General features: G+C 34.4%; 1 protein-coding gene across 1 annotated transcript in view; it reads left to right on the top strand.

The window, feature by feature from the left end:
- Positions 1-12,807, top strand: part of ZCWPW2 (zinc finger CW-type and PWWP domain containing 2) — a 91,479-nt gene that overhangs the window by 45,925 nt on the left and 32,747 nt on the right. The window contains 1 exon segment of the mRNA XM_032459405.1: positions 2,334-2,448. Within this exon segment, the coding sequence (XP_032315296.1) occupies positions 2,334-2,448 (115 nt within the window).

Below are 12,807 nucleotides of genomic sequence, written 5' to 3'. Positions count from 1 at the left end.
CATTCTGTTTCTCATTCACCCTCAGCCACCTTCCTTTCTTTGATGCTTCTTGAAAAACTTGTGATCTCCCATCTTACAGCACTTTTCCTCCACCTGCAGTGCTCTTTCCTTGGATAGCTACAGGGCTAACTCCCTGACTTCCTCTAGGTCTTCGCTCAAATGTCCACTTTCAACGCGAGTCACCCTGACCACCTCCTTGCCTTACCTTTTCTTTATTACATGGTACTTACAACCTGTTAAACTGTAGCCTTGATCTGTTTGTCATACTTATTGTAGATTGTCTGTTTCACTGGTTATAATGTAAGCTTTGTCTGTTCTCTTCAGCAATAGATCCCAAGGGTCTAGAATATGTTGAATCAATTAATAAATGAAGCAGCCTGCAAGACAAATAGAAAAACTCAAAGTATGTAACTATTCATGGCAATCTGTAAAACATATATAAATGATATAAACGCTTGTAGATAAAATACCTCTGGAAGACTGTGAAAGAAACCGGTAAAATTGGATGCCTTTGGGAGAAACACTGAGTACTAGGGACGGATAGGGAGGCGCGTTCTACACTTTTTGGAATTTGCACTTATCACTTCTTCAATTAAAGAACAAACTAACTGAAAACTGCAATGCATAGCTGAGCCTTATTCTGGAATTCGAACTTCTTTATAAAGTAAAGAGTCTTTAACTTTTTGAGTTCTTTAGAAAATGTTTAATTGTATTCTTACCAGTAGGTGGCACATACTTCCTGACAAATTCTTAAAGACTCAGACAACAGGTTATTTACAAAACAGAAACAGACTCACAGACGTAGAAAACAAACTTATGATTACCAGTAGGGTAAAGGGGTGGGAAGGAATAAATTGGGAGTTTGAGATCTGCAGGTACTAAATACTATAGATAAAATAAATAAACAAGTTTCTACCATAGAGTACAGGGAACTGTATTCAATACCTTGTAGCAACCAATAATAAAAAAGAATGTGGAAAGGAATATATACATACGCATATATATGTATAACTGAAACATTGTGCTGTACACCAGAAATTGACACATTGTAAATTGACTATACTTCAATAAAAATAAAGTAATTAAATTATGTGACTTCAAAAAAAAAGTTCTTTAGTTCCCCAGACTCGCACAAGTTTACTTTAGCAATATATCACATTGATTTTCCTCAAGAAATTTCTGTAGCTTCAATTGTTTAGTGCTATATCAGCTTTTAGGTGATTTTTCACTGCTTATAAATTCTTAACTCATCTTTATAACATTTGAGTTGCAGGACTGTCTTAAATCTGCAAATGTCAGCCTTAGATGTTCTTTAAATTGACTTAAATTTTCCAATATTTATTGAATTGTATCTGCCTATCTTTTCATCTTTTCTCGTATGAAATAACTTAATAAGTGAAATTTAAATATTCTGTGTACAAAGATATATTTTTGATTATATTTTTTCACTTTTTATGCCAAATAAATTAGTGTCCAGGGACCACATGTAATTTAACACCTCTATTCTTTTTGATGGTAAAGTTTTCAAAAAGAAAGGGGGAGCATGCATTTTATAAATTGTAACGTTTGTAAACATTATAAAAACCTTTTATGGGCAAGCTTTAAAAACAGCATTGGCAAAATTATTGGGCCAGATAATTTTATAGTCATTTTTAACCTAGAGATTCTTTGATTCTGTTTTTCTTTTCAAATTGTAGTTTTTAAAAAACTAAATAAACGTTTTCGAAAAAGTGCTATGTTCAAGTAGAATAATATTTATTGAATGTTTACAGAAAACATTCATCTATTATTTTATTTAATGCTTATGAAACCTTATGATAATCGTGTTATCCACATTTTACAGGTGAAGAAATTGGGGCACAGAAAGTTTCAAAAACTTGCATGAATGTATCAACTAGCTGCAATAACACCAAAACTAGCTGTAAATGGAATTAATCTTATTACAATAAGAAACTAGACTTTTCAGTTTTTACCACTTCTTTATCATTGCTGTGTTAAAAGGGAATTAACAGTATTCTGATAAAATGTATTAATATTCACTACTTTGTTACATTGGTGGTCTTAACTTTCTGTACCTTTCTAAGTGTGAGATGAATTATATTATAAGTATTACCTTAGTGAATGAAGACTCTGACCCTTTTGGCTATTAATATGCAAAAGTTCTACAATTTTGCTCTTTTCTAAAATACTAATAAAAGAATAATCAGATACCAAAGTGTAAGTAATCTATTGTACAGTGCTCAGATTTAGTTCTAGCTCAACTGCTGAATCGAGTGGATGCTAAAACAAAATTGTAAATTTCAAAATGAATCTTATTTTCTGTCTCTCTTTAGCCAGGAAAATGTAACAAGAAGAAGAAGTGGTACAAAAGTGCACTCCAAGAAGCGTATCTGCTGTGTGGATTTTCTGATGAGCAAAGACTGGAGATGTGCTCCCTCACAAACCAGGGTACATGCATTTTTTATTCCTTACCACCCCCAAAATAAGGATTTATTCAGGGGCATGCTTTCCAAAATACGTTGCCATTAAAAATCTCTTCTCTTCATAGGAAAATAGTATATCTTTGTCCACTGAAAAATCATTTCATATGGATTAATAGTATGTATTTTGCCCTCTTGAAGCTATTTTCAATGACTAAGCACACACTCTGTTTAAATGCTGGGGCTTTAATTAGTGCTTCTGTCATCTTCTTGTTCTTAGTCTTTCTACATAGGTCCCGCTGGTGTATTTCAAAGCGTATATTTCAAAATTAGCAGCTGTGGCTTTTAAAATATACTCCTGGAGCGAAACTTTCCCTTGGATATTTCAGAACAAAGTATTTTTCAAAATATTTTATTTCTGAGTAAATTCAAGGCAAATATAAAAGGTAATAACTTTTTTTTTAATTCGGTGAAAAAATATGATATTTCAGGTCAGTTTCAAAGAAAGTTCTCTTAAATCATAAACATTCTGGTTTATAGATAGCTTTTTAAGTGAATTCATCATCAGATTTACAGTAGGTGTAGCACATTTTTAACTCTTAAAAAGAATATAATAGTTGCATGGAAATGATGATTTTTTGATAAACAAATATATTTAAATTTTTTTTGCTCAGTGATCACAAGAATTTTTTTTTTCTTACGAGGCCCATCTCACTTAATCAACCTAAGTTCTAAACAGATTATTCTGTGGGAGGATCTGATCTGGTGCCGAGTGAATTTTAAAGTAAGAGCGATATTTTTTCCTCCTTTGCAAAACTTTAATATGTATTTTTAAAAACTTATATGTAAAAACATTTTATTTGAGAAAAAGTTTAAATGTTAACCCAGCCATCTAAGTTTCAATTTCAAAGCATATAAGTAGGTTTGAAAAGAGTGGAAAAAGAATGACAAGCAAACTGCTCTGGTAAAGAGACATTTATTGCCACAAATGTGGTTTTATTCCTTGTACTGAAAATACAGTTTCTTTGTTTATTAGCAATAAAGGTTGAACTCCCTTTATTGTCACAAATACAATTTTATTCTCGCATGGACTAGACATTTCTCTTATGTAACCAGCATAAACTTTGAAATATTTAGTTTTTCTAAACAATAGTATTTTGAGCAGGGGAGGGTGTAGCTCAGCAGTAAAGGGCATGCTTAGCGGGCACGAGGTTCTGGGTTCAATCCCCAGTACCTCCATTAAAAAAATTAGTAAATAAATGAAGAAACCAAAAAAATGGTAAAAAAAATAAAAAGAAACCTAATTACCCCCCTTCAAAAATTAAATAAAATAAAATTTTAAGAAATTTTAAAAAGCATTAATATTTTGAAGTGATATGGTCTTTGACTTTTAAAAAGCATATTGCAGCCATTTCACACTAGCAGGAACCTGCTTTCTCCAAAAGTCATGGAACTATGTCTCTTGTCACAGTCGTGTGTTGTCGGGCACTTAAGTCCAGGTCCTTTGGCATTCCTGCATACACACACTCTTCACTGTCTCCAAAATAGACAGTTTAATCCTGGGTCTGCTTAGTTTCCAGGGTGACTTTAGGACATACTCAGCTTCTTACTGCGATCAAAGTAGGTTTGCGAGATAATTAACCACTCAGATTATTTTACACAAGGTGAGTTGCTTGGAAGCAAACCATTTATCTCGTCCTGGCAACTTTGAGGATTTCTCTACCCCCAAATTTCTTCTTCCAACCCAGAAATAATTACTACTAATTTTTTGGCCTAAATTCTTTTTTACCCTGTAGAAATTGGCACACTATTACGTTTGATGCAACTCTTTCATTGTTGAAATCTGCAGGGTCAGTAAATGATGTATAAATACAGACCCAGTGATAGTGTAACAGATTCAGCGTCCTGTACACAGGATTGGGTTATCCTGTTTTTGTTGCGTTAACTGTTACTCTACATAAAGTAATTCTCCTGCTGGGTCTAGAAAGCATTTTCTTATATAGGAACATTCATTATAATTGTATTTTTTAAACAAATAGGGTATTATTCACATAATTTTTCTTGATTCAGATCTTGTCCATATTTTGTTAGATTTATGACTAAGTATTTCATTTTGGGGGGTATTAATATAAATGGTAATGTGTTTTCAATTTCAAATTCCACTTGTTCATTGCTGGTAAATAGGAAAGTGATTGAGTTTTGCGTGTTAACTTTGTATCCTGCAACCTGGCTATAGTCACCTGTTTGTTCCAGGAGTATTTTCCTTGATTCTCTTGGATTTTCTACTTAGATGATCATGTCATCTGCAAAGAAAGATAGTATTATTTTTTCCTTCTCAGTTTGTACCTTTCATTTTCTTTTACTGTCTTATTGCATTAGCCCGAAATTCCAGTACAGTGTTGAGAAGAGCGGTGAGGAAAGAACGTCTTTGACTTGTTTCTGATCCCAGGGAGAAAGCTTTGTATTTCTTGCCATTAAGGATGATATTAGCTGTAGGTTTTCTGGAGCTTCTCCTCATCAAATTGAGGAAGTTTCCCCCTATTCCTAGTTTGCTGAGAGTTTTTACCATGAATGAATGGGTGTTGAATTTTGTCAAGTGCTTTGTCTGCTTCTATTAATGTCATGGATTATATTAATTGAACTGATTTTGAATGATGAACCAACCTTGTATACCTGGAATAAATCCCACTTGGTTGTGATATATAATTCTTTACAATGTTAGATTTGATTTGCTAATATTTTGTTGGACTTTTTTCATCTATGTTTATGAAGAATATTGGTTGCTCTGTAGTTTTCTTGTAATGTCTTTATTTGGTTTTGGTATTTCGGGTAATACTGGCTTCACTGAATGAGTTAGGAAGTATACCCTTCCTGGAAGAGTTTATACAGAATGGGTATAATTTCTTCCTTAAATGTTTGGTAGAATTCACCAGTGCCCCTACCTGGGCTTGATGCTTTCTGTTTTAGAAGGTTATTGTATTAATTCAATTTTTAAAAGAGATACAGAAGGCCTCTACAGATTGTCTGTTTCTACTTGTTTGACTTTTGGCAGGTTGTGTTTTTCAAAAAGTTGGTCCATTTCATCTAGGTTACCAAATTTGTTGGCATAGAGTTATTCATAGCATGCATTTATTATCCTTTTAAATAAGGTCTGTGGGATCTTCAGTGATGTCTTCTCTTTCATTTTTGATGTTAGTAATTTATGTTTTTGCTCTTTTCTTAGTTAGCCTGGCTAGAGGTTTATTGATTTTATTGATTTTTCAAAGAAACAGCTTTTTTTTTTAATGTTTTTATTGAGTTATAGTCATTTTACAATGTTGTGTCAAATTCCAGTGTAGAGCACAATTTTTCGGTTATACACGAACATACATATATTCAGTGTCACATTTTTTTTTCCCCTGTGAGCTACCACAAGATCTTGTATATATTTCCCTGTGCTGTATAGTAGCCAAAACATGGAAGCAGCCTAAATGTCCATCAGCAGATGACTGGATAAAGAAGATGTGGTATATTTATACAATGGAATACTATTCAGCCATAAAAAAGACGACATAACGCCATTTGCAGCAACATGGCTGTCCCTGGAGAATGTCATTCTAAGTGAAGTAAGCCAGAAAGAGAAAGAAAAAATACCATATGAGATCACTCATTTGTGGAATCTAAAAAAAAAAAAAATTAACATAAATACAAAACAGAAACAGACTCATAGACATAGAATGCAAACTTGTGGTTGCCAAGGGGACAGGGGGGTGGGAAGGGACAGACTGGGATTTCAAAATTTGTAGATACTGACAGGCATATGCAGAATAAATAATCAAAGAAACAGCTTTTGGTTTTATTTATATTCTCTCTTGACTCTCTGTTTCCAATCTCATTGGTTTGTCCTCTAATTTTTATTTCTTTTCTAATATTTACTTGAGATTTGACTTGCTCTTTTTTCTTGTTTCCTAAGGTGAAAGCTTGGCTTATTGACTTTAGATCTTTATTCTTTCATAATATATGCATTCAGTGCTATAAATACCCCTCTAAACACTGCTTTCACTGCATTTCACAAATGTTGATGAGCTTTATTTTTTTCACTTAGTTCAAAATGTTTTTAAATTTATTTTGAGATTTCTTTTTGATCTATGTGTTATTTAGAATGGTGTTGTTTAAGCTCCAAGTATTTGGGGATTTTTCCAATTATCCTATTTTTGATTTACACTTTGATTCCACTGTGGTCTGAGAGCACACGATTGTAAAATACCTGTTTTTTAATTTGTTAAGGTATGTCTTATGGTCCAGAATGTGGTCTATCATGGTGAGTGTTCCAGGTGAGCCTGGGCACAATGTGACTCTGCTGTTGTTGGATGAAGTAGTCTGTAGATGTCAGTTATATCCAATTGGTTGACGGTGCTGAGTTCAACTGTGTCCTTAGGGATTGTATGCTTGCTGGCTCTGTCCATTTCTGATGGAGGGTGTTAAAGTCTCCAATTATAATAATAGATTGATCTATTTCTCCTTGAGTTCTGTCAATTTTTGCCTTACTTACGTTGACACTCTGTTAGGTGCATTCATGTTAATGACCATTATGTTTTCTTGGAATATTGATCACTTTATCACTATGTAATTTTCCTCTTTTTTACTAATAAAGTTTGTTCTATATTAAATTGATACAGCTACTTCTGCTTTCATTTGGTTAGTGTTAACATAGTATATCTTCCTCTATCCCTTTACCTCTGCCTAAATATGTCTTTATATTTAAAGGGAGCTTTTTTATACACAGCATATAGCTGGGTCCTGTTTGTTGATTCACTCTGACAATCTCTGTCTTTTAATTGGTGTATTTAGACCATTGATACTTAAAACGATTCTTGATATAGTTGGGTTAATATCTACCATATTTGTTACTATTTTCTGTTTGCCTTGTTTTTTTGTTCTTGTTTTTTCTTCCACTCTTTTTCTGCTGTTTGTAGTTTTGAGTATTTCGTGTAATTCTGTTTTCTCTCCTTTTTTAGCCTATCAGTTATACTTCCTTTTTAACTTTTTTAGTGGTCTTCCTAGAGTTTGCAATATTCATTTCCAGGTTATCTAAGTCCACTTTCAAAAAACACCATATAACTTCATGAGTACTGCATGTATTTTACATTAACAGAATTTTCCTAATTCCTCCTCTGTCCTATGTATCATTGCTGTCATTCATTATGGATATATATAAAATATATGTATAGTAATTGAATACATTGTTGCTATTATTATTTCAAACAAACTATTTTCTGCTGGGTACATTAAGAATGGAAAAATAAAAGTTTTTATTTTACCTCCACTTAGTCATTATCTGATGGTCTTCCTTTATGTAGACCCAAGTTTCTGTTTTATATCATTTTCCGTTTCTCTTTTAACATTTCTTGCAAGGCAGGACTTCTGGTAAGAAATTCCCTCAATTTTTCTTTGACAAAGTGTGTATTTTAATTTGAAAGATAATTTTACAAGGTACAGAATTCTAATTTGGTAGTTTTTTTTCCTCTCAACCGTTAAATATTTTACTCCTTTCTCCTCTTGCTTGCATGGTTTCTGAGGGGAACTGGATAGAGTTCTTCTTTGCCCCTTTATAAATAAGATACTTTTATCCCCACTGGCTTCCTTCAAGAATTTTTATTTTTGATTTTCTGCAATTTAAATGGGACACACCTAAGTGTATTTTGGGGGGGGGTAATTAGATTTGTTTATTTATTTATTTAGATGGAGGGACTGGAGATTGAACCCAGGACCTCGTGCATGCTAAGCACACACTGTACTTCTGAGCATACCCTTCCTCCTAAGTGTAGTTTTTATTGATATTTGCTTGGTGTCCTCTGAGCTTCCTGGAGCTGTGGTTTGGTGTCTGACATTAACTGGGGGGGGAAGTTCTCAGTCCTTATTGCTGTAAATATTTCTTCTGTCCCTTTCTGTCTTTCTTTTCCTTCTGGTATTCCCATTATACATATGTTACACTTTTATAGTTGTCCCACAGATCTTGGGTATTCTGTTCAGTTTTTTTTTTCTAGTCTTTTCTTTTTTTTTTCTCTTTGCTTTCCAGTTTTAGAAGTTTCTATTGACATGTCCTCAAGCCCAGTGAGTCTGTCCGCAGCTGTGCCCAGTCTGCTGAGGAGCCCAGCAAAGGCGTAGTTTGTTTCTCTTCCAGTGTTTTGGTGTCTAGCGTTTCTTTTTTATTATCTCTTGCAATTTCCAAATCTCTGCTTACATCACCCAGGTGTTCTTGCGTGTTGTCCACTTTTAACGTTAGAGCCCTTAGCATATTAATTGTAGTTGTTTTAACTTCGTAATCTCATGATTCCAACATCTCTGCCATGTCAAAGACTGCTTCTGACACTCGCTCTGTCACTTCCAACTGTGTTTTGCCTTTTAGTATGCCTTGTAATTTTTTGTGGCATGACGTACTAGGTAAAAGGAAGCATGGTAAAGAGGCCTTTAATAGTGCAGTGGTAAGCTGTGTGGGACTGGGGGAGCATTCTGGAGTCCTGTGATTAGGTCTCAGGACTGGGCTTTGAGCTTCACAAATGCTTCTCTTTTTTTTTTTTTTTCACCCCCTTAGGTGGTACATGATGGCTCAAGGGGGCTGGAGTTGGGTAGTTCCCTTCCCCCACAGGGAGGGCCACACCAGGCTGGATTTGGGCATTTCCCTTCCCTCAGGTTGGTTTGGTTCTTTAAAAACCCCGGTACATTAGGTTCTGGTAAAAGAGTATCTCTTGAGGCCAGGCCTTGCTCAGAAGAACTGAATGCTCTGGCGTATTTCAAAACGGTTTCTTTTTCCTCCCACTGCCAAAAGCGCAGGGGGATTTCTTTCCCAGTCTTCATTCCTGCAGGTAGACTCACCAAAGTATGTCTCCCTCCCCCACCAACTGGTTCCCCCTGGAGTTTTTCTCTCTCAGCCTTGTTGACACTGAGTCTCCAGCAGTCCAGCCATGACCATCCACGTTTTCCTGCCCTGGTACTGGTTCCTGCAGACGTTTCTGCTCCGGTCAGTGGTGATGCTTTGTATTCACCAGTTTGTCTCTGCAAATTCGGTTTGCCCTGTGAACTCGCTTCTCTGAGGGATCTAAGCAGAGCTATTGATTTTCAGTTTGTTCAGCTGTATACTTGTTATGACAGAGTGGTTTACTTCTGAGTTCTTTACATGTCAGAGTATCCTTTCTGTTTTTAAGAAGATGGTCTCGCTGTCACATTTAAAGAAGCATGTACTGCCAGTTCTTCTGAGGCCGTGAATGGACAAGCTTTAGGAAAAACAGTCAAAGAAGAGAAGCCATTGATTTATATTAGTACTTGGACTCTGATATGGTTGTGAATAAAAATTCTGAACATCTGCTGTGGGTCATGAGGCACGGCCACCTCTACCCATTTCGAACTTGTCATTTTCCACCTGCAGCTCCTCTTTTGCACTTCAAAAATATGATGTGGCTATAGCTCAGAAGAGGAGAAAAGGCCCATTTAATGATCAAAATCTACATTTCCTGTTAACTGCTTTTCACTCCGTACGTGAGGGTCCTTACACACAGAGATTTCTGTAGGGAGGAAATTAAACCTTTCTCACTAGGGAGAATTCAGCTCTTAGAAAGTAGTTAATGTTGCTGAAGTTGAACACGGACCCTACTGTTATTAACAGGGAAATCGCCAGTGATTGTTACGTTTTTCAGTATTACGTCAGAATTTTCCTTTGGCATTTGAAATGGGTGGTTCTGTTGCCCTGGGAGATGGTTCTGCCACTTTTAAAAAGTTTCTTGAACAACAATTTGGATATTTCTGTTCCCAGTTCACCTCCCTACTGAGAATTTCACGTAAGCATGACTTATGTTTTGAGGGAAAACATACATTTCTATTCTATTATCATTAATCATTAACTGTCAGTACTTAATCAGGGTCCTTTGGATCCAATTTTAGTTTTTAAGTTTCTTTTTGTGCAGTTTTAAGTATCTGTACAGATGGTATTTCATTGTGATTTTTTTTTTTTTGCTATTATCAGAGGTCTTCAAAAGAATAAGGAGAAAAAAAATTTTTTTGATAGAACAAAATTATTCTATCTTGTAATTACTATCAGGTTTCACTGGGCCCTTTAATAAATCTAAAATGTATTATGGAATTTCAGTGATCTAATTTTTTTCTTCTACCTTGCATTATTTTGCTATTTTATCATTACTCATCAGTTATTCCCAACTGTGTTTAAAAGAATAAAATAATTATTTAAATGGAAGAATGAAGGAATCACTTAAAAAGCTGATACAATAGTGGAATGAATTATCACTGAACTATTTCCTAGTAGTATAAGGATTAAGGTCTCTCTTTTTTTCTCTGTCTCTCTCACATGCACACACCAATTAGCTAAAATGTAAGAGAACATTGTTAGTGTCTGTCATCTACCAGGCATTGTTTTAGAGCTTTACTATGTAGATTATATTATTGAAATCTCACAGTATACCAATATACTGCTCCTTGTTTATCAATAAAGAAACTGAAGGTCTGAGAACACACAGTATTTTACACCTCGCACTGCCTAGTACCTTATACCATGTATATGTTCTACTGTATTTTAATTAATAAATTATATTAATATGTTCAGGTACAACGTGTCTTTCAGATCCATATAATATTTTGAATAGAATATATGTACATATACTACATATAAAAAAACTGAGCACCTGCTGCATATGAAAAATAGTCCCTGTCTTTAAGGCACACACCCTGGTCTTGCAGAGTGCTTAGACAGACATAGAAGTAACCATAATACAAGGAAGAAAGTTCTGTGCCCTAAGACTGTGGATTTGTAAGATAGGTGGGTATTACTCCTAATTGGAAGAATCATCTGTGGAAGGAGATGGTCTGGTACATTCACCAGAAGGGAGAAAGTGTACTCCAGAAGAAAGGATTATTTCAAACACGCAGCTAAACACAGGGCAAGAGGGCAGTTTACATGCGGCCAGACGGTCGTAGGTATGCATGTAACAACCTGCTTCTCTGCATTTCTGGATTTTCCGGAAATAATTTTTTTTACGGCAAAATTTTCTTTACATATCTATTGTGAACTATACTACTATGCTGATGAATTAAATCTCTGTATTTTTCTTTAATGTTAATAGAACTTTACTATTAATGTCCATAGCACTTTCCATTTTTCATTCCCACAATACTAAGGTTTCTAAAACATATCTATGAATGAATATTTACATATAATCTATTCAATTACAGAATTCCATATTGAACATTTTTTAAAATATCCATAGTTATGCCAATAATTTTTACTAATACACACACATATGCTTTTGCACATGTCAAAATGATATCTCAAAATAATTTTCTTTTTTTTCAATTGAGGTATAGTCAGTTTACAATATTGTGTCAACTTCTGGTGTACAGCACAGTACTTCAGTCATATAGGAACATATGTATGTTCGTTTTCATATTCTTTTTCACTGTAACCTACTACAAGTTATTGAATATATTTCCTTGTGCTATACAGTATAAACCTGTTTATCTATTTTATATATACCAGTCAGTATCTGCAAATCTTGAACTCCCAGATTATCCCTTCCCACCCGCCTCCCCCTGGCAAGCACAAGTCTGTGTTCTATGTCTGTAAATCTGCTTCTGTTTTATATGTAAGTTCATTTGTCTTTTTTTTTTTTTTAAGATTCCACATATGAGTGATACCATATGGTATTTTTCTTTCTCTTTCTGGCTTGCTTCACTTAGAATGACATTCTCCAGGATCATCCGTGTTGCTGCAGATGACATTATTTTAGCATTTTTTATGGCCGAGTAGTATTCCATTGTATAAATATACCACTACTTCTTTATCCAGTCATCTGTTGTTGGACATTTAGATTAGAATAATTTTATATATGGTTGACCCTTGAACAACGTAAGTTTGAACTGCATGACTCCGCTTATACACAGATTTCAATGAATTCATAATAAGTATATGGAAATATTTTTGGAGATTTGCGACAGTTTGAAAAAACATCGCAGATGAACTTCATAGCCTAGAAATATTGAAAAAATTAAGAGAAAGGTATGTCATGAATGATTAAAATATATGTAGATACTAGTCAATTTTACCATTCACTACCATAAAATCCATACAAATCTATAGTAAAGAGTTAAATTTTATCAAAATGTATGCAAACACAGATTGTACATGGTTCCATTCAGAGTCGAGAGAAATGTAAACAAAGGTAAAGATGCAGTATTAAATCATAATTGCATAAAATTAACTGTAGTACATACTGTTGTACTATAATAATTCCATAGCCATCTGCTGTTGGCTGTTGTGAGTTCACGTTTAGTGAGTATCCACTTAAAATGCTGTGACCCTGATCACCTCTGCATGAACAGTTCATCTCTCCAGTGAGTTGCG

This window comes from Camelus ferus, chromosome 17 (genome assembly GCF_009834535.1).
Source record: "Camelus ferus isolate YT-003-E chromosome 17, BCGSAC_Cfer_1.0, whole genome shotgun sequence".
In the NCBI taxonomy this organism is placed as follows: Eukaryota; Metazoa; Chordata; class Mammalia; order Artiodactyla; family Camelidae; genus Camelus; species Camelus ferus.
This window is presented reverse-complemented; position numbering and strand designations above follow the sequence as displayed.